The sequence below is a fragment of the Marmota flaviventris genome, chromosome 6, assembly GCF_047511675.1.
Source record: "Marmota flaviventris isolate mMarFla1 chromosome 6, mMarFla1.hap1, whole genome shotgun sequence".
NCBI classification, from domain to species: domain Eukaryota; kingdom Metazoa; phylum Chordata; class Mammalia; order Rodentia; family Sciuridae; genus Marmota; species Marmota flaviventris.
In genome coordinates this window covers 10,158,331-10,179,919 of record NC_092503.1, presented here as the reverse complement: position 1 = coordinate 10,179,919, position 21,589 = coordinate 10,158,331, and the positions used below count along the sequence as shown (strand labels likewise).

Here is a 21,589-nt window from a genome sequence, read left to right as displayed (position 1 = left end):
CATCCTTGAGTGCTGTCCACAACCAAGTTTCTTACCCAGAATGGGCTACAGAAATGCAGGCTCTTGTGGTTAAGCTGTGTGACCAGTGATGCCTTCACCCTGTTGTGTCCCAAAGCAGAGGCAAAGGCAGACATTTCAAAGTAATTGAATTCAGTAATTGAAATTTCAAAAGTAATTGAGAGAAGATGAGTGCATTTCCTATTTAGAAGGCATCAGCTGGTTTTTTTCCCCCTCAAGTTATTTTCATTGTATCTGGTTAGCTTTAGAAATTGGGGAGAGCAGGGAAGAGGGTGTGCGGTGGTATGCTGTGGACAGCAGATGGCTTCAGTTCCCCTTCCTTTATATATACAGTACTAAGTAGATGTCCTTGTCACATGGGAGCTCTAACTTTGTACATAATCTCTCTTGAAGAAAGGCACCTCTGTTGCCTGCTTGGTGTCCATCATGTGGTGCTTTTGCAAGTGTGGCCCAAGTTTAAGTTGACCACAAACCAGAACAGTTAGTGTTATATGGTCCACGTGCCATGCCATGGATTTCCTTGGAATCACACCTTTATTTTTATTTATTTATTTTTTAATTTTCGTTCTGTTTCTACTTGCACATTTTAAATTTTCAGTTGAAATTTTAAAGATATATTAAGTATACTGGCTCTCCTTAAAGACCTCTTTGTAATCTGTATCCTATATGTGCAAATTGAAAATAAGAACATTATCTGGTTAGTTTGTTAATAAAGACTTATACATTAATTGTAAATTCTCTGTTTACTGGTTTTAAAATATAAGGGACTATCCTTTCCTTGTTTTTGCTTGATGTAAGAAAAAAAGTTTTTAATTACTAAATATTTTTAGAAGTACTAAATTTCTTGATTAAAAACAGTGTTAAGGGTTTTTTAATTTCATTGAGCTTTGGGGAAAAATATCTTAAATTCTGTGCATATGAGTTTGCTTTATCTGAGTGACTCTGAATTAGTCAAAATAACATGGCTCAGCAAATCTGAAATACCACTTTTAGAGGCATTTATTCATTGTATCTGTTTTACTCAGTTGATTTGCTGTTAATTATTTAAAAGTAAAGCACCAATAACCTCGCTTTATAAAGTATCAGGTGCCTAATTTTTGGCCCCTTTATGTTGCTGCATCTGTGGTTTGGAGCTGGCACCAGAAGACTCTCTGAGCTCTGAGGACTGTGGCACGCTGTCATGCCACAGCTGGTCTGCTGGTTACAAAGCGGGCCGCACGTGATGACCACATGGAATCTCCAGCCTTCGTGCCGTGTGCTCTGTGAAAGACACAGTCATTCTGTACACAGGATGTTATAATGGAATATTGACATTTTATTGATCCAGAAACCTGTGCATAAATTGTTGTCTTTCTTTTTTAAAAGAAGTTTTACAGTTGTGAAATTTTAGACCCATTTTAATTTCAAGATCTAGATGAAGCGTAATCCCTGGAGTGCTCTTTCACTGTTGCAATATAATCTTTTCATATGATACCTGATTTAGTTGGAAACAAATTAGTAACTGTGCATGCTTAAAGGAAGCAATTTAATAAACAGGATTTTAGAGAAACCTAATCAGAATTGTAAAATGATATAGCAAATCAGTTGCATTATATAGAATTACTTGGTTGATGTAACTCTTAGATGTATGGATAGATCTGTGTGACCTTGTCAAAAGCATTTAAAAATTTTCAGTTCTCACATAAAAAAGGGTGAGAGGAGTCCCTTTTCCCTTGAGTTTGTTGGTTCGTTCAAAAATGTTTTCAAAATATCTTTTTCAACTCTCTTGGGTAGAGGCCAGCTAGATAATGGAGCTGTCAATAGCTGTGACATGGTCTTCCAAATTAAGGTTAGCATACTGGGAAAGCCAGTTTTTTTGGAGATGGGCACTTTGTCATGTGGTCAGGTAGCATGAAAAAAGCAAAGTGCTGTAGCCCTAAACTTGGGAATTGACACAGTTATTCAGGAAACCTGTGCGGCACATAGACAAGGAATGGGTTTGCAGGGTGTGGCCAAGACTGGCGGGGATGGTGGCTCTGACCTCCTGCTTACAGGTGAAATGTGACACATAGATACGCACTTCTAAATAGCAGTAGTTAGTTTTGAGCCCCTTCTTTTCAGTTTTTAAGAATTTCCTATATTGGTAATGTTGCTTTTATTTCTGTGGCTTTTTGAGTTAGAATTTAGGTTTACCTTTCACAGCATATTTTAATTTTCCTATTAAAATGAAATATATGGTGCTAATTTCTGGTATGGCAAGTACATGGTATTATCTTTCATTTGCTGAGGACCCTCGCAGCCCATCTTGTTTTCTAGAGGAGAAAACCTAGGAGGGCTGGAGATGTTGAGGAAGACACCTCCGTCTGGTCATTCTGCTGTAGGAGCTAGAGTTGGATTCTGTCTCCTGGTCCCCGTCACAGAGTGAGGCTGCTTTCCTTGGTCCCTGTTGCATTATATAGAATTACTTGGTTGGTGTAACTCTTAGATTCGCTCTTGCTGCTTAGCTCACTCTCTGATGTCCATGAGACTAGTGAACAGAAATCTGCCACCGGGGCTCCTAAAGGCTGCAATTGAGGTTTCCCTGAAGGTCTGTAAGACAACACAAGAGAGAGATCCTGTTCTGTCCGGTGGTCTTCAGACAAGCTGGACAGGGCAGAGGGTCCTCCAGCTGCGGTCTGAAGGACAAGCAGAGTGAGTAAGAGTTCCCCCGAGGGCAGAGGGTCCTCCAGCTGCCGTCTGAAGGACAAGCAGAGTGAGTAAGAGTTCCCCCGGAGCTGGGGAAGGTGAAGAAACCCTTATCAGCTTCTGGCCAGTGGACGACCCGAACGCCAACACCAGCAGCAGCAGTAGCAGCAACAGGTCATGCCTGGAGGAGGCTCCAAGCAGCACTTGGCTGGATGTGGGAGCCAGGGGCAGCTGTGAGGAATGCAGATGACTTTTACTAACTTGTGGATCAGTTTCCTTTTGCTGCATAACAGATTTAATGGCTTAAAAGAACACACTTTGTTGTCTCAGTTTCTGTGGGTCAGGACCCCAGGCACAACTTATCTGTGTCCTCTGTCCAGGGTCTCACAAGGCTGCGGTCGAGGGACCAGCTGGGCTGCATTCTCCTCTAAACAAGGGAAGGCTCCTGCAGACAGTTGGCAGACTTCTCAGTGACTTCCTTCTTTAGTGCCTCATAGGAGGGAGTCTCTGTCACTTGAGTGTCACTAACCTTTGAAAAGCCCTGTCTGCTAAAGAGCTCACCTGATTAGGTCAGGCCCATCCAGGACACTGTTTTGAGCAACTCGGAGTCAACTGGTTAGGAACTTTGCTTACATTGGCAAAGTTTCTTTATCTTTGCTCTGTTTTCTTAGGTCGGTGCGAGTCAAGAAGAGGAGATCACACAAAACTGTAACAGACATGATGAACCCCAGGGAACCATCTTAGAATTCTGCCAGCTACGTGTTGTGTGTTACACATTAATAGAAACAGCAGTGGTTTGTGTTAGTCTGCTCATGTTGTCATAACAGAATACCACTGACTGAATAGTTTGAACAAGAGAAATTTTATTTCTCAAAGTTCTGGAATCCAGCAGTCAGATCAAGGTGCCAGCAAGGTGGCTTTCACTTGGGGCCTCTTCTCTTGAGTTGGAGGTGGTCGCCATCTTTCTGTTGGACATGGCCGTCTTGTTCGTGTGGCGGGGAGGGGAGGGAACACGAGTGTATATTTGTCTATACTTTTTAAAAAATTTTGATACTGGGGAATGAACTCAGGGTGCTCTACCACAGAGTTACATCTACAGCCCTTTTTAGTTTTTGTTTTAAGACAGGGTCTTGCTGAGGGCCACTCTGAGTTGCTGAGACTGGCCTCGAACTTAAGATGCTCTTGCCTCAGCCTTTTGGCTGATCTGATTTTTCTTTTCATGGGGACATCAGTCCTGTCTGATTGGGTCCACCCCCATGACCTTATTTAACCTTTATTACCTCTTTATAGAACCTAACTCCAAATTCAGTCACATTTGGGAGTTAGGGCTTCAACCTTTGGATTGAGTGTGGAATGGGCACAGTTCAATTCATAGCTGGTAGAACAGTCTGGTCGCATTTTGCTCATGTCAAGGGGTATTAATGGAGTGGCTTGGAGAGGAAATTAATGGCCATTACAGATGCCTTCCTAAAAGAGCCTCCGTCAGACCTGGGGAAAACTTCATTCTATGATATTGTATGGTGGCCCCAGGATTGTTGATACTGTTTGACTTTGTGAGCCCTGTTCTGAACCATCAGTGTGTGCAGCCCAAGAAGTAACCGTAGATATGCGCTCATGGTGCATCTTTCTCCAAGCTCCAAGCCTTGTGTAGACTTCACTTTACCTGTGCCTGGTGAACTTTGGGAAACAGCACTTTCTTGAAAGGGAGGAGCATGTGGCCCAGAGTTGGGCCTGCCTGCCAACCCCACCCACGGGCTGTGCAGGCCCGAGTGTGCCTGAATGTTCACTCACAGTAGAGGTATCCTGCTAGCCTGCAATGTTGGGGCGGGTGTAATCTGCCAATTAGTTCTTTTACCAGGCCATCAAATAAAAGTACCATTGGTTACAAGATAATAGAGTGAATTTGTAAGGTGATCTTTCTTTTTAAAGGAATTCTGAGGATGTACATAGGAATCAAAATTCAGTGTACTGAAAGGAAGGTAAAGTACATTTAGTCTCCAGAGGAAGCCTCTTCAGTTCAGAGTGACCCATTTAAAAGAGGACCTATTTGGAACTGGATTGCATCAAATGGGGATTGTTTTAAATCAGCCCCCTCTGTTCTCTGGAAGTTATTGTAAGCCTTTGAAAACAGTTTGGCTTGGTGTGGTCAACCCTACTTTTATGGAAAGCTGTGGATGTGGGAAATGCACCTGTGAGCTTGAGGGGCAAGAGGGGAACCTCAAGATTTAAGTGTTTTTGAAGAATTGGACATTCTTTTTGAAAAGGCAAATTAATAGTAAAGAAAAATAGGATCTTTGCCTAGTGTAGGGCTTACCTGGGTGTATTTGAAATATGATTATATAGGTCATATGGTCTCACTTTGGGAGAATGAGATTCTCAATAACTTAAAAAAGTCCTTACCTTGTTCTGTTCTCGATTATCATTTTATTTTATGTGAAAAAAATCTTTTATATCCTGATCTCTGTTAATTGGTTTTGAGGCAAGGTTTTTAGGTAAAGACTCATCAATTATCAGTAGGACTTTTAGATAGTGAGCAAGAAATTAAATACTCAGAGTGTATGTATCTAACAATAATTTAAATATTTTTGGAATATGAATGAATATATGCCCACATGCTTAAAATGGATATATTTTGTTATTTTAGTCATAAATTCCTAAAGTTTCTAGACTTTTTTTTTTTTTTTTTTTTTTAAACTAGAAAGTGAAAGGAAGGAAGAGTGGGCAGTTGAAGTGCTTGGCAGTGTGCCAGGTGGAGCTAGTGCTGAGCTTTAGCTTGATATGGCTGGAGCAAGGTGTATGTTTTGTAACATAGGTCAGAATTTAACTCTAGTGGTAAGTCTGTATTTTACATCTAGGTATTATTTTAAGATAGTTAAAACCCAAGTGACCTGAACCCTGCAGTCGATGTTGTTGGTTCACTTGGCAGAGGGGCATCACCTGAGCTTGCAGCTCGCTCTCAGGTGAAGGGGCAGTGCGACTTCTTTGGTTTTCCTCCTTTATCCTTTTTTCCCCCTCACCCATTTTTAAAATAGCAGTGCTCTTCATACTGTCAGAATTTCATGTTGTGACACCTACTCAGAAGTTATGACAGCGGGGTAATGACAGCAACTGCCTCCCGAGAATCAATCAGGCAATTAATTTTGTAAATGAAATGCTGATTATACAAAGCTTCACATGAGAGGCCCAGTGATTAAAATCAATTTAACAAATTGTTTCAGGTGGGACTTGATTAATAATTTACCATAAGTGCTAAGGCTATATGACCAGCATACCTTGTGGCTGCACTACCTAGCTGTACACAGGGACCCACAGGTAAGCTGTCTGAGCGAGTCTAGGTGATTGTCTAGACCTGGTCCGAAGTGAGATGGACGGCATCATTACATTTTTGTATCTTTCTGGTTCATGTTGTTATGTGTTCTGCTTAAAAAAGAGTTGCCCAGACAGGGTTCAGTTAAATCAAGTTAAAACAGTCCCCCCCCCCCACCCCGCACCCCCTACATAGGATGATTTAGACTTTTTATTATGGTAACATGTGTTTATGGTAACATGTGTTACGAATCTTATAGTCCCATTCTTAATTACAATAACAGTAATCAACACAGCTTGGAAAATGTCTTAAGAAATTAGGAGGAGTGACATTATGGCATGGAAATAGAAATGCTTATGTTTGGAGCATTATAATTCGAAGCCAGAAGTCACACTTGAAATAGGAGACACAACTGGATGTCTTTCTAACATTCATACACCAAACATTTATTAAGTGCCCATCAAAAGCCAGACCTTGGATCAGGTTCCATTTCTGTCCTTATTTCTAATTGCCACCTCTAGGAAGGTAGTACAGTATTGTTTAGAAGAGGATGGCTTACACTTGGGTTTCTTTTATTTGTTTTTATTTTTTGTTAAATAAATAATGGCAACACTAATTGTGTTGGAGCTGGGGTTGAGAGGAGACTTAGCATGAAGAGCCAGCTTGCTGGCTGATGGGAGATGGATAAACAGAGTTGCACTTGGTTGTGGTAAATATTTAACATCTTATAAATGAGAGAGCTGTACCCTGGGAGGCAGGATGGTTTGTGCGGTTTGGAAGAGCTACCCAGTGTCCTGGGCAGCCAGAGGGCCTCTGGGCCTGACCTTCTGCACTTGGGGATGGGCAAGTCCTAGGACAAAAGGCCTGGAGGTGTGCATGGTGGCTGAGACTGACAGGTGGCAGATGTGTCGTCTAAGGCAAACCTTATTTGAATTTGTTCTTCTGGGTTTTGATTCTTTGAGGTAGTTTATTGGTAAGATTTGTGGTCAAAGAACAAGGCAAAAAGAAGAAATCTCTCTTTTTGCGGTACTTAGGGATTGAACCCAGGGGCGTTCTACCGCCAACTGATACCCCAGCCTTATTTTTTGTTTTCAGACACGGTCTTACTGAGTTACCAAGGCTGGATCCTCCTGCCTCAGTCTCTGGAGCAGTAGGGATTACAGGTGTGTGCCCCTGTGCCTGGCTGAGAAATCTCTCACATTCCTTTTGATACCACAGTAGATGGAAGATCTGGCAGGGAGGAGGAATGATTCTAGAATTACAGAATGTTAGAACAGCAGCAGGGGCTGTTGGGAGTTCGGCTCAGCTCATCTCTCCAGTCCCCCCTCACATCTGAGGAGTTTCGAGGCTCAGAGGAAAGAAACTGCTCAGTATTACAGGTTTGTATCACTTGGTTGCTTGAGCATCTGCTGGGCCTGCCGTTGTGCTGGGTGTTTGGTACACACTTGTGTTAACTTACACTTAGAACTAGGTTCTAGGAGGTACTGTTAACTTGCTACACTATTATCCTGCTAACTCTTCAAGAGAGGAAGCCGAAGTTCCGAGAACTGTAGGAATCTGCTCAAGGTCGCACAGTAAGCAGTGGACGGGTAGCAGTCCTGACTCCGGCTGTGTGGACCTACTCGCTACCCCAGAGCTTGTACGGCCCTCTACATGGAGCAGCAGAGTCGCCCCGGGCTAGCCCCCTTGTCCTTGGCACTGCCTTCCAACTATGTAGCAAGCACTTACACTGCTAATGAGTTGACAGTCTCCGACTTAATCTAAGAATCTTCTACTTCCTCTGGCTGAGATTGTGTCAGCTACACCTTTAGGGTAGTTCCCTCTTTGATTTGAACTTTTAAAAATCCCAGACGTGTTTTCGTGTGGGTGATTGCTTTCCTTTAACAAGGAGCCTGTCAGGTGGCCCCTGCCCCCAGAGGCCGGGTGGAGTTTCAACCTGTCTGTACTGAAGGGGAGGAGCCGGTTCAGCAGGGAAGGTGGCCTGCACCTAAGCATTTCTTGAAGCATATAAAACAAATAAGGGAAAGTTCTGGGTTAAAAGAGGGCACATAACTTTAAGGGCTGGTTTGAGATCTTTCAAAAGCATAGTAAAAAACCATAAACCAAAAAAAAATATGGTGACTCTTCTAAAACAGTTTGCTTGTGGGAACAGGTATCAATCTACCTTAGTAGTTTACACTTGAAAACTTTTAAAAAGAGAACTTTAAGAAATACATTTTTAATATATATTTTACCAAGTTTAGTGCTTTTAGGAAAGGCAACCCGCCCCCCTTCTTCTTTTTTCTATCTGAATGCCCTCTTTTGGAGTTTCGGACTTTGTCAGTTGTCCATATTTCTTCCCCCTTGTTTTCTCCCTCCCTCTCAACCCCCCTTAGGTTTAAACCTCTAGGGCACCAGTGGTACTGCCCAGTTGTTATGGATCCCTTGCAGAAGTGAGGCGTATTAGTTATTTTGGCTCTCAGTTACCATTGTCTTTCCCTTTTTCCCATTTTTTTAATTTTTGATTTTGAAATAATTTTAAATTTATAGGAAAATTATAAGGCTAGCACAGAGAAATCTCGTATGCCTTTTACTCTGATACGTTGTTTTTACCACATAATTTTATAACTTTTCTGTTCATCAATAATGTATTTTCTCAAAAGTTTTGAGAGTCTGTTGCATGCCTTTATTCCTGAATACTTGAAAGTGTAATTCCTGGGGACAGGTGTGTTTCTGTGTACCTCAGTGCAGTCATCAGTGTCAGGAAATTTAACTTTGGTACAATACTTGGACTTAACGTTCTGTGTTCTGATTTTGTCCATTGGTCTAAATAGTGTCTATATAGCAGTGTGTGTGTGTGTGTGTGTGTGTTACCGCATATTGAACCCAGAGGCACTTAACTACTGAGCCACATTCCCCAGACCTTTTTTGTATCTTTTATTTAGAGACAGGGTCTCATCAGATTGCTTAGGGCATTGCAAAATTGCTGAGGCTGGCTTTGAATTCTCCATCCTCCTGCCTCAACCTCCAAAGCTGCTGGGATTACACAGGTGTACCGCCACACCTCCGCCACAACACCTGGCTTTTATGGCGATAGTCTTTCCTTCAGTATCATTTTAGCATGTAGTTTTCCTTTTTTATTTTTATTTTTTTTTAATAAAGATAGAGTGAGAGAGGGAGGGGGGGGAGACAGAGAGAGAGAGAGAGAGAGAGAGAGAGAGAGAGAGAGAATTTTTAATATTTATTTTTTAGTTTTCGGCGGACACAACATCTTTGTTTTGTATGTGGTGCTGAGGATCGAACCCGGGCCGCACGCATGCCAGGAGAGCACGCTACCGCTTGAGCCACATCCCCAGCCCTAGTTTTCCTTTTTTAGAATGTAAGATTTGATAATGAATTAGTTATGTTAACTTTTTTTTTTTCTGTGAACATCCAATTAAAATTAGAGTTCACTTTCCTGATAAAGTAGATACTCTGAAAAAGCACTTTTAAACTAAGGCCTGTGTGTCAGCATGGCATATAGTTTTTGTCCACAGATAGAAAAGGCGATTGGTAATTTTCATATTTTTTATTGGTATTTTCTGCAATATAGTTTTAAAGTTGTTAATTTTAAAATTTAATAAAAGAGGGCTAGGATGTAACTCAGTGGTGAAATGGTTGCATACCACAGTACTATAAAAACGAAAAGAAAAAGAAAAAAAATAATAGTTTGAGAAAGATTAGAATTGTTTTTCCATGCAACTTACACTTAATGTCTTTCCAGTGCCTCTCCTTGCCTCTGAAGGAGGTATTGTTTTCTCTTGACAGATGAGGAAACTGAGGCTTAGGGGTCTTGAATAATTTACCTAGCATTTCATGGTGAGTCAAGAGCATCAGAGAGAGATGAACCCAGACCTCTCTGATGACAAATGTAATGCTTTTTTTAATTGTACCAGATGGCAAGTTGGGTTCTTGTCTGTAAAGTGTGGTAACTGATAGTGGCTGCCTGCAGCTTCACTGGGGACTCAGAAATGAATGCTAGGACTGATTGGCAGTGTCCATCTTCTGCGCACTGGTGGAAGACTAGAGGGTTTCTATACCTCATATTGACTATTCTGGAATTATACCCCCCCCCCCCCCCCACTAATCATGGTACTTAAAAACCTGTCCTTATTAAAAGTCTATTAAGGGGACTAGGGTTGTGGCTTAGTGGTAGAGTGCTCGCCTAGCATGCACAAGGCACTGGGTTCAATTCTCAGCACAACATAAATGTAAAATAAAGATATTGGGTCCACCTAAAACTTAAGAATAAATATTAAAAAAAAAAAAAGTCTATTAAGGGCCAAGTAGTGGTATGTAGTATCTCCACTTGTGTAAGAAGTTCCTGCCAAGAGTGATGATGTTCTTAGTGTGCGGATGAGTTCACTGGTGGCTTTCCTCAGCCCCACACAGCTACAAGTGGTGGGGCTGGAATAGGACACATGCACACAAATCTTCCCTTCTTGATTTAAGCCTGTATTTATGTGGAAATGCACCATGTCATTCTTCTTTTTTAAGTAAGAGCTTGCTTTGAGACTGTCAGCAATGACACAGGAATATGAACAATGTGGCATGCTTAGAGGTTTAAATGTAAGAGAACGGTAATGCTGTGATAAAAGCTTTATAATTTTTTAGGTGACAGGAATAACAAATTTGAGAGAAAATGGAAATATTCTACTGCTATTCTGACACTCCTTTTAGATCTAATTTACTCTTTAAGTAAACAATATATATGCACTCTCATTTATTCATAAAATTATTACATTTGCTAAACTAAATTTAAAAGTATAGTTTAGCCAGATAGTATTTTACTCTTTGAATTGACTTACAAGCTGCTGAGCTTTGGGGGATTTAAATTAATAATAGATTTTTGTCAGTTTATAAAAATCAGGCAAACACTGGGGAACCACAGTGGTCTCACTTTCTGGACTTACTCTGCGGTACCTGGGTGCAAAGGTAGGAGGGTTGGTATTTATTTTTCCCACACACCATTCATGTTCCTGTAGGGTGCCCTAGGTCACAGGAGAGTTGGCAGTAGTCTCACCAAACAAATACCATTGCAGAATGCGGTTAGCGCTGTGAAGAGCACTGCTAGGGCTTTCTGAGGGGAACCTTGTAGATGGAGAAATGGGGGTCCAGGGGGTTGATGTGGGAGGAGAGAAGGGAGTTGGAACTGGACAGGGTACTTTCACTTGGGTCACAGACAGGTGGAGTGGCCTGTGGGCGTCCAAGTAGGAATGTCAGGTGGCAGTTGGGTGTGGAGCTCTAGGCCTCAGAGACACCAGTCGAGGGAGACACTTGGGAGACGCAGGCACGGGGAGGTAGTGGAAGTAATGGCCTAGGTGAATTTGTGGAAGGTGAAGGTTTGTCTGCAGTGTTAGACCCTTGTCTCTTGTCCCTACTGGTCATTAAGAAAGCCTCCATTCTAGGTAAAGTCCAGCTGTTTAACTGGCCATGCTGTGTTGAGGAAGCTGTTGCCTTCTCTCTTCAACATTAATCGTTTAATTAGTGTTGTAATGGGCGTTGTGCTAAGTGCTAGGGGTGCAGAGATGAATAGGACAACCCTCTCACCTTTAAGTGAAAATCTGCTGGGGAGACAAGAAAATAAATAGGTTAAATTATTGATTTTGGTTGGATTTCAGTTCACTAATACTTGAAGAGGAAAAGAAAAGAGGTCTAGAAAGTTCTTATTATTGAAAAATTCTATGGTATTTCATTTAACCTCCAATTCACTCCAAGGTGAATATGACTGTATTAAATCATGAGTCCAGAATTACCTAGCTAATAAATGGCATAGGCAGGATTTATATCCAGGTTTATTTAACTCTCAGTCCTGTGTCTTTTCTCTTATGCTTTGCCTCTATTCTGTTTTAGAACCTTCTTGGATTGTTTATTTTGTGTGTTAGAGAAGGTGCAGGAGTGTGGAACGGGCAGGAGTTGCTGCTGGGAGGCAGACGTGGTGGTCCTTGTGCTTGTGTACAAGAAGGGCAGGGGTGGGAGGGGTGCCGGGTCTGGTGGGAAGCTTTCTGATGAGGGTCTTCCCTGAGATGCAGATTCTGGGATTTAGGTTGGTCTTTGTGAATGAGTCTCAGGATCAGCCCAAGGCCCTGTTTTTTTCTACATACCTCTTAAGAGTTTTTGTATCAGTCACGTGCATGGATGGAGACTTGAATAAAATGGTATCCTGATCTCATTGGTGATTGATGTCAAGCTAGGAATATGCAGTTATTATGTTAGATCTCAGAATGAGGATCTTAAAAATAAATAATGCATCAGGATAGAAACAGTGACCAGAAATAAGCAAAAGGAAAAGCAGCAGAGATAAAGACAAACTTCTGCACTAGGGTCAACAACCCAACTGTCTGATGTGAGATGCAGGGAAGGTGGGTTCTGACACAACTGAGGTGGTATGGGCTGGCTAGAGAACGCAAAGATCTTAGGCTGCGTGAGTACCAAAGTAGGTTCTAGAAGAAAGGAACCAAGAACCTCACCATAAAGCTTTGGTGTGAAGAGCAGTAAGGATGGTCATATTTCTCTTGGAAAAAGGAAATAGCTGTACATGTTTCATATGATTTCCCAGAGAACCAAAATAAAGCTCGTGGGTACAAATGACTCAGGTAGAGAGAAGGAGAGAATCCATGGCGTTGAAGTTGTGGACACTACTGGGGGACTCTTGCATACTTCAGGTATGGACCAGTGAGGTTCTTTTGAGTTCTAAGGTTCTGTTCCATTGCTGAATTCTTAAGAAGGATGTCTTAAGAATTATGATCATGAAAGAATGTACTTTGTGCTTTGGAAATTGGTGTTACTGTCATTATTTGATAATGAAAATCAGGATCTTTGGATGAGTTTCTAGAGATGGGGGATCAAACTGATAAAAGTTTGAACATCCAAACATCATGGATGCAATTTATTTTTAGCATATCCCTGAGACTTAAGACCCACAGTTGATAGTCTCAGACTGTTAGTTGGTAGTTTATGAAAGTTACTTTATGCATAGGTTATCACAATATTTTATGAATAATATGAATACTAAAAAATAAGAATCCAATAGTATTTTATTTTAGGCTCAGAAAAAATTTAAAATGTAGCTGGGAAAGAATATTGTGTGTCTTCTGCTTCTGACTTGTTTAATGAGTACATATATGTGAAAAACTAATTTATTTAAAATTAACATCAAAACATGTTCATTTCAAAGTTGAAAAATTAAAAATTGCCTAAATGCCTCCCTGAAACAAAAGATTCTCTTCTCATGCCCTTTTCCTTCAAATGTCATTCACAGTTCCTCAAATATATATATTCTCAATATCTTACCTTAAGTGCAAACCAAAACTAAGACCAAAAAAATTGAGAGTGGTCCTCTAAGTACATGAGTATTTTGGGGTCTTTATTGACCTCTCCTTCAACATTGCTAACGGCATCATGGTTAGGGGGCACCAATAATTTGATGGTTTTTTGAAGAGCCAACAGTATAACGCTTTTTCCTGTTTTCTGTGTTATCTTGGGACACTGCTTTTCAGTTCCTCCTGGACCATTGGAGAACATGGCAGATAGTCCTGTGTTGACAAAAGAAACGAGTATATTGATGCCAGGTCGGAAGGTCTGGTATCTAGTCCATCTTAGTAAACAGGTGCTATTGTCGTGAGTGTAAATAAAACCAGACAGTTTCAGATGCAGGGCTGTACATTTTTTTTTTTTGGTCCCTGTTTGATGATCAGATGTGAACCCCCCGGGTTCTGTCATTCACAGCCGCCCTTGTGTCAGCCTGCATGAGAGTCACTGGTCATTGTCTCTGTGGTAGCTGAGAACGTTGGTATTTTGTGGCTTGAAGAGGACCAGGTGCTCTTTAAAAAAACGAAAGCAGAGAACCTTGGCGTCCTGCTCATTTTTGATAAATGGACTTAAAGCCATTAGAAGAACTTGATCAAGAGTGACCAGCTATCCGTGTGTCTGCCACATGTATGTATAGCCCGCAAGGTCTAGCTGGTAAGTGATGTTGGATTTTTATTTTTGAGAACGTTGGTGTGGTCAGTCAGCATGCCCAAGCAGTTCTGAGTAAACAAATGATCCCGGTCATTTGCGCTAGATGTAAAGAAGTGTAAAATCTGGACACTTGTAATTTGGTTTCAAATGACGTTGGGAGGTTAGAAGTGGCACATGAAAAATGGAAAAATGATACAGGAGTGAAATAACAAATGAGGCAACTTAGAAGGCTGTCACATGGTGGCATCTGGGAGATCCCTGGCAGGTGTGCCATCAACAGGAGTGCTGCTGGGGTGCAGTGAAGGGGCACATAGGTTGTGAAGGTTGCTGGTGGGACAGGATGGCAGGAGTGGGCCCATCAGGCCCTCAGAGGGTGGCTGGGTGCAGGAGAGGAAGACAAGTGCTGGACAAAGACAGCTGGTCACAGCCTCTTCCCCTGCTGCCGGAAGCCAGAGTTGTGTTTGTAGCATGCTTAGGGGAAGAAGGCTTTTTAGAGCTGAATTTAGATATCATCATGGAAAAGTCAACTCTGCTTCCCAATATGACAGCTATTTACAAGTCATTGTGGCAGCCCTGATCATTTTCAGCAAAGTTTTCACATTAAGTGTAATTGTGTGCATCACAATTGAAAAAATATGCCTTACTTCTTCATGTCTCTACATACCCCACTCTGTTGGCACAGCTTGTTCCCAACTTCTGTGACTGTTGCATAGTCTCGTCCTTTCGGTTTTTCTTCTCTGAACACATAATAGATGACTGCGGGCTTCCAGATCCATGTTAGATCCTTTCAACTCTGAGGTCCTACGTACTAGGTTCTAATTAATTTGATGTTCAGCATAATTGTGAGGGTAGACATTGTTTCTTCCCATTTGTGAATAAGAAAACCGAGAAACAGGTTTCTTATTCAAGGTCACAGAGTGGTAGTAAGTGGTGATACGAGGCTGTGAGTCCACCAGCTTCAGAGCACGTTGGTGACTTGTGCCCGAGTGAGGAGCTCCTGCCCGCTGGAGCAGGGGTGCCACAGTGGGAACAAGGTGTCGAGGCTCATCAGTAGTTGTCTTTGGAAAGAGTTTGACACTGTTTTATACCTGTTGGTTCTAGTACTCATTTACTCTCACCAGGTGAGGCTATTTTTGCCTGTTTTCTAGATAATGGAGTATTGCTTCGAAAGTTTCCTTTAGTTCCCAGTAAAGGAGCGTTTCCCCAGTGATTCAAAGGAAGAGGGGTTTCTTTCTGTGAGCTCTTGTTTAATCCAGATGTGCAGATAAAACTGCAGAACAAGATGTGGTAGTTCTTCTTTCTGTGGAGTTTTGCAAAGCCTCTCTTCAATTTGTAGTTTAAGGAATAGGGCTGAGAAAATCTTAAGGGAATTTTTAATAAACTCTTCTTAATTCACTGTTTAGGAACAATATGGTTATATAGATAACTTGACTCTAAAAGAATGATATTGAAAGACTATAAAAAGTGTAAAGTGTATCTGAAGTATATTAGAAGTATGTAAGTAAATTGTCCTTTAATTTGGATAATCTTTCCTTTTTTTTTTTTGTATGGGAATTGAACCCAGAGGTACTTAACCACTGAGCCATATCCCCAGGCATTTAAAAATATTTTATTTAGACACAGGGTCTTGCTGAGTTGCTTAGGGCCTTGTTAAGTTGCTGAGGCTGGCTTTGAACTAGGAATCCTTCTGCCTTAGCCTCCCTAGCTGCTGGGATTACAGGTTTTGTGCCACTTTGTCCAGCTTAACTTGGATAATCTTAAAAAGGTAACTGGATTCCCAGATTTGCCCCTGAGAGCCCATTTAACAATCTACCCTGTCTGCTTAGAATCTGTACACAAGTATGTTTTTTAAAATGTGCATTGCACTTCTTCCTTGGTTGGAAATTTGAGGCTCTTGGAACAACTTAGCACCAAAAGGAGACACAGGCCAGGATGTGTATGTGTGTCCAAAAGCTCATTTGAATATAGAGGAATTACCAGAAGGCCTCATCAGGAAATGAAATTAGGGGGCTGAGGTGGTGGCTCAGTGGCAGTGTGCTTGCCTGGCATGTGTGAGGCACTGGGTTCGATTCTCAGCACCCCATATAAATAAATAAAATAAATGTCCATTGACAACTAAAAAAATATTTAAAAGGGGGGAAAAATCAGATTGCAGTAGAAGCTGAGTAACTAAAACCAGACTATTCGGGCCAAGAGCTCTTCGAAAATGGTGTTGTATCCTGTGGCCTTCAAAACTCTTGTCTTCATGAAATTTAAATGCAGACTGCAGCAGTTGGGGAATGCATGTTGGGAGTAACCTGTTTAGATAGATATTTGAGGTCTGAGCTTAGGGGTGCTCCACCACTGAGCTAACACACTTAGGCCTTTTTATTTTGATACAGAGTCTCACTAAGTTGCTCACGGAGCTGGTTTGAACTTGGGATTCTCTTGTCTCAGCCTCTTGAGTAGCTGGGATTATAGGCGTGCACTTGTGTCTGGCTAGGACCATTCTTAATGTGGGTGATATATCTGATATAGCATAGATTTTCCATGAGAAATGCAGTGGTCATCCTCTGAAAATATATCGATAGGAGGAGAGATGATAAAAAATATAAAATTGTTTCAGTTTAAATGTGAATATGAAGAACAACTTGCATTTGAATTTCTGGAAAAGGCTTAGATTTGATTTGTTTTTTGGTGTTTTAAAGAGCTAGTAGTGAAAAGTGGGGGGGGTCGAGATATTGCAGTTCTACATATTTAATGTTAAAAATAGTAAGAATATGCATTGGGATGAATGTGGATTATGGGTAAATATTTAATAATAGAACATAAGAGAAGGTTAAAATGAAAGAATTTGCAGTATAGGAGTATCTGTTTTCAAGCCTTTTGAGAGGTATTGATAATCTGTATTTCATGCTTTTGATTTTCAGGAATCTCAGGTTAAGCTAACAGTTTGACAGCGCAAATTAACTGAATTTTAAGCAGGACTGGGAAAACTGCTGGCAAAGATGAGACAGAGATTACAATACAGTTTTAGTCACTGATAAGATGAATTTGCTGCCCTGTTGCCTATAGCCTTAAAATATAGACATTCCAGTCATTTTTCTACTTAAAATTTCTGCTTTAATTAAGTCAGTTTGGTCTGGCACTACTTAAAGTGAAATAGTAGACCTTTCCTCTGCTTTGGGCTCTGCAGATTGAACGTGGAGATAGGGCTGCTGCAGGGCCCTGTGGTGGACATCGGGCCTGGAATGTTAATTCTCTCAGCCTCCTGGTAGGCCACGCATACCCCAGGCTGGTTTTGAAATCACCAGCTCAGTCTTGGGCTTCACACCTCCATAAAAAGCTTTGTCTCATCTTTTGAAAGAAAATCTGGAGGATATTAGATTTGCTTTTCTCAGGCATCTATTCTAATCTAAAAAATCTTTTGAGAACTCTGGGTCCTGGATTCTGGAGTTACGTGGGGAGGTCAGCGTGTGGGTCTGATCAGAGGCCAACAGTCAGTGTCACTGGAGCAGAACCACACACTGCCCTCCACGTCGTTTTAAAAGTACAGACCTTTCCTTGGCTGCTGACATTGTGAATTTGGAGCAGAACTTTTCTTTGGAGGAGGTGGGGCCTAGGACAACTCACCCGTTGCCCCTGTGTACTTTCACGTGGTCCACTTGGGTGGGTCACTTCTGACCCTTCCTCTGCCTCCCTCAAGGTCAAGCTCAGGTGTGTCCTGCAGAGCCCGTGAGCTGCACCTTTGGCAGCCTGCCTCCAGGGAGGTCTCTCCCTCCCTCAGGGTCTAAGCCCCTCTCCTTCAGCAAAAGCCAGGGTAGTTGCCCAGGCAGCCACCCAAGCCATTTGTGTTTCTGCCTCCAGTGTCCGGCACAGTGAGCATGGTCACTGATAAAATCATTGAAGTCAGTACATACAGTCATGTCCTTAAAATGAACAGCGGTGACCAAGATGCAGGAGTGGAAAATGGCCACACACCCTTTTGGGGCAAGGAGTGAATGGGGCAGAATGGGCAGTTCATAGCTTCCTGGCTTGGGTGTGGGGTCTCACTGCGGGGGCCCCCCTCTTTATACCTCCAGTTTCTGTTCTCATCTCTGCATTGAGAATGCCCTTGCTGAGCTCCCGAAGTATCTGTGGTCAAGTAGGGAAAGCTTTTATAACTTCACCTTAGTGGACCCCAGGTGTGCATTGACGAGCGTGTTTTGTTGCCACGTGTGACTGCCTTTTCTCCCGTGACTCCACTGTCTGGAATCTGACTACATTTCCTCACCATTCTTTTTCCCTCTATGGGCTCATTTTCCTCCCTTTTACTTAATTAGTGATGTTCTCTAAGATGAATTTCTCCACCCATTGTTTTCTTTTCTCGTAGTCTTCCTGGATAAAGTTAATGGGTTTTGCTTGCTTCATGATGTTAATTCATCCAGTATTTATTAAGCATTTACTCTGTGCCAAGTGCACCTTTTGACTTTGCCCTGGAGAAATAATTGTAAATAAACGAGAAAACCCCTGCTGATTTCCCCTACATATTTTCTTTGTAATATTCTTAGTTATTGATAGACCTTTATTTTATTTATTTATTTCTATGTGGTGCTGAGAATTGAACCCAGAGCCTCACACATGCCAGGCAGGTGTGCTACTGCTGAGCCCAGCCCCAGCCCCTCCCAACTTATTTTTTAGGTCCCCAAGCTGCAAACTTGTGTGTTTTCATCAGGATTTCCCACTGGAGCCTCAGTTTTCATGTGTAAGCAGAGTTGGCTTCCACTCCCTACACCCCACCAGATGATACCTTGCCACTCCCCAGTCCTAGTCCTGTCCTCTTCATAGCTGCCAGGTCAGGCCCACAGCCTCCCAGCCCAACGAGGCCCTTTGAGCTGCTGTCAGCCACTTCCTGCAGGAAATGCTGGTGCTCTGGGAAGGCATTCTGTGGTTCATTCAGAAGAGGTGATCTGAGTGGCTTGTAAAGCTCACCCTTTTTCTGGCTTCTGTGTCCTTCCACTACTTCTGACTTTCCTGCTTTGCTTGGACTCCGACTGCTTGCATTTTCTCCAGGCAGTTGGTGTCCCTGAGCCGGTGCTGGTGCTGCGCCTCCCCACCTTGAACCTGTTATTCCCATTCAGCCGGGAAATGGTCAAGCCTTCCTGAGAGTCCCCATGTCCTTAGAGTTGTGTAGGGATCTGTGTCAGATCTTGGATGGAAGAGTCTGTGCAGCTGGCGGCTGGCCTTGGTAGCCCTGGGCCAGGGATTCCCTGCGCTGCTCAGCCCTGCCTGTGCCCTGGGCGAGAAGGCTCTGCTGAGCCTGACTCCTGACCCTCCCTGATGGCCTTGGCCCTGAGGCTAGGACTGACTCACCAGACCAAAAATAAAATCTGGAATCTAGTTTTGAGCTGATTATGTTTGGTAAGATGCTTGCTTGAACAGGGAAGGTGGCTTATGACTCATAGTCTGCAACTACTGGTGATCTTTGAAAAATTTTATCCTAGACATTTTGTATTATCTAAAATCTGACCTTTCACTTTTTAATGAACACTCTTGATGCACTAATGCTTCATCAGGACCAGCAGGCTCAGGTCTAAAAAATATCCTTGTTGTAAGGACACTTTGAAGTCCTAAAGTGTTGCTAAATCATCTTATCCTTTGCCCTTACTACTAGTAAGTTAAAAGGAGCCGAGTGGGGTTAGCTGTTATGTTCATTTTCTATGTGCACAATAGAATTTTAGATGCTTAGGATGTAAAAATCTTAAATTGTATTATTTACTCCTGATCACTCTTAATTGTTAAAACTTTCCTAAAAGTTGGGAGGGGGGGTGCGATTATTAGCCCTCAGGATGTTTTCTTAATGTTCTTCTGCATTTCTGTCAGGTCATTTTTAAAAATATTTTCAAAATTTAAAAAATTAGGACAGTAGTGTTTTAAACACATGTGTTAAATACACAACAAAACCTTCTGCATTTGTGATAAACAGTAAATGAATAACCTTTATTCTCTGCTTATTCTTCACAGGGGAGTCCAATGGATCCAATGGTGATGAAGAGGCCCCAGTTGTATGGGATGAGCAGCAACCCTCATTCCCAGGCGCAGCAGAGCAGCCCGTACCCAGGAGGCTCCTACGGTCCTCCCGGCGCACAGCGGTACCCCCTTGGCATGCAGGGCCGGGCCCCAGGGGCCCTGGGAGCCCTGCAGTACCCACAGCAGCAGGTGGGTGCTGGTTTTTCTCCCTGCCTCTCTTTTTTGCTCTTTGTCTTTTGTTGTCAACCTGAGATTGGTGTTAAGAGAATTAGGGGGCATTTCATTGATTTTTTTTTTTTTTTTTTTTTTGTACCAGGGATTGAACTCAGGGGCACTGAGCCACATCCCCAGCCCTATTTTGCATTTTATTTAGGCTGACTCTCGCTGAGTTGCTTAGTACCTCACCATTGCCGATGCTTGCTTTGAATTCACTATCCTCCTGCCTCAGCCTCCCCAGCTGCTGGGGTTACAGGAGTGCGCCACAGCTCCCTGCTCTTTTAGTTATCATTCTTGATGAAACAGTAAAAATCATTAATTTATCTTGACCTTTAAAATCAAGTTCTTGTAATGTTGAACTTTATACAACAAAGTAGACAAAAATCCCGGTTTTGTAGAAGGCCAGTAGTGCTGATTGTATTTGAAAGGTGGACTGCATCATAATTTTTCAGAAAATTATATAGATCTGAGCTCTATAAAGTAAACTTGGCATTCTTACATTTCTGAGGTCAGACTGTGTCAAATTCAGAGCTGTGAACAGATTTCCTTCTGGTGACCTTTCAAGAAATTCAAAAGGTCTTGTCCATGAAGATATTGCCAGCTTAATTTTTTTTATTTCTTAATAAAGCATTTCCTGTATAACTTTTAAAAAAGGTTTCTGTATTTCATATGAGGATTTGATCTGTTGTCTTAGATCTTAATGAGTTTTACAGCAAAAGATCTAATTTTTGCATTTTTCTCCAGAATCAAATGAAGTTAAGATAAATGACCAGTCACCTGGCAATCTAAACCTCCAGCCTCTCTGATACTCCTTATTATGTTGGTCCGAGGAGCATGAAATTGGGAAAAGACTAAATTAGATTCAAACTTGTCAGGGTATTTAGTTTCTAGGAACCCCAGAAAGGGGTATTTCCAAATTGCTGTGCTGTGCCTGGTGCCCCCAGGGAGTGGGGAGGCTGATACCCTTGGGGTTTTGCTGTCCAGATTGGGGCATTCCAGGAGGCTGCCTGGAACCCATTCCAGGGCTTGACACCCTTCCTCTCAGGACATGCTTCCCTGTATTTGATCAAAAATCTGCTGGGGGCAGGGGGAGAAAGGCTGGACCGAACTAGTTTTCTCTCTAAAGTGGGTGTGGAGGAAGGTGTCTCAGACTTCAAGTGGTCCAGGGCTGGATACTAAAAGTTCACCAGTAAGTTGCCTCCCAGCCTTCCCTTTAAGGCTGAGTAGTGTCTTTCCTCTTTATCTTTATGGAGGAAGATAAAAGGAGCTGAGTCTCCGGAGTCCTAGCTGTTGATTCCTTAAACAACCTGTAGTTATTGTTTGAAGATTTCACTCGGCAGTTATTAAAAATCAGTTACTGGGAATGCTGACTGTCAATTCAGTTGCATACTGAACTGTACTCTTAATTTTCTTGAC

General features: G+C 42.1%; 1 protein-coding gene across 4 annotated transcripts in view; it reads left to right on the top strand.

Moving 5' to 3' along the window:
• Positions 1-21,589, top strand: part of Arid1b (AT-rich interaction domain 1B) — a 413,649-nt gene that overhangs the window by 24,917 nt on the left and 367,143 nt on the right. For all 4 annotated transcript variants that reach the window (XM_071612881.1, XM_027939394.3, XM_027939393.3 and 1 more), the window contains exon 2: positions 19,952-20,146. In XM_071612881.1, coding sequence (XP_071468982.1) covers positions 19,952-20,146 — 195 coding nt within the window. The remainder of the gene's footprint in view (positions 1-19,951; positions 20,147-21,589) is intronic.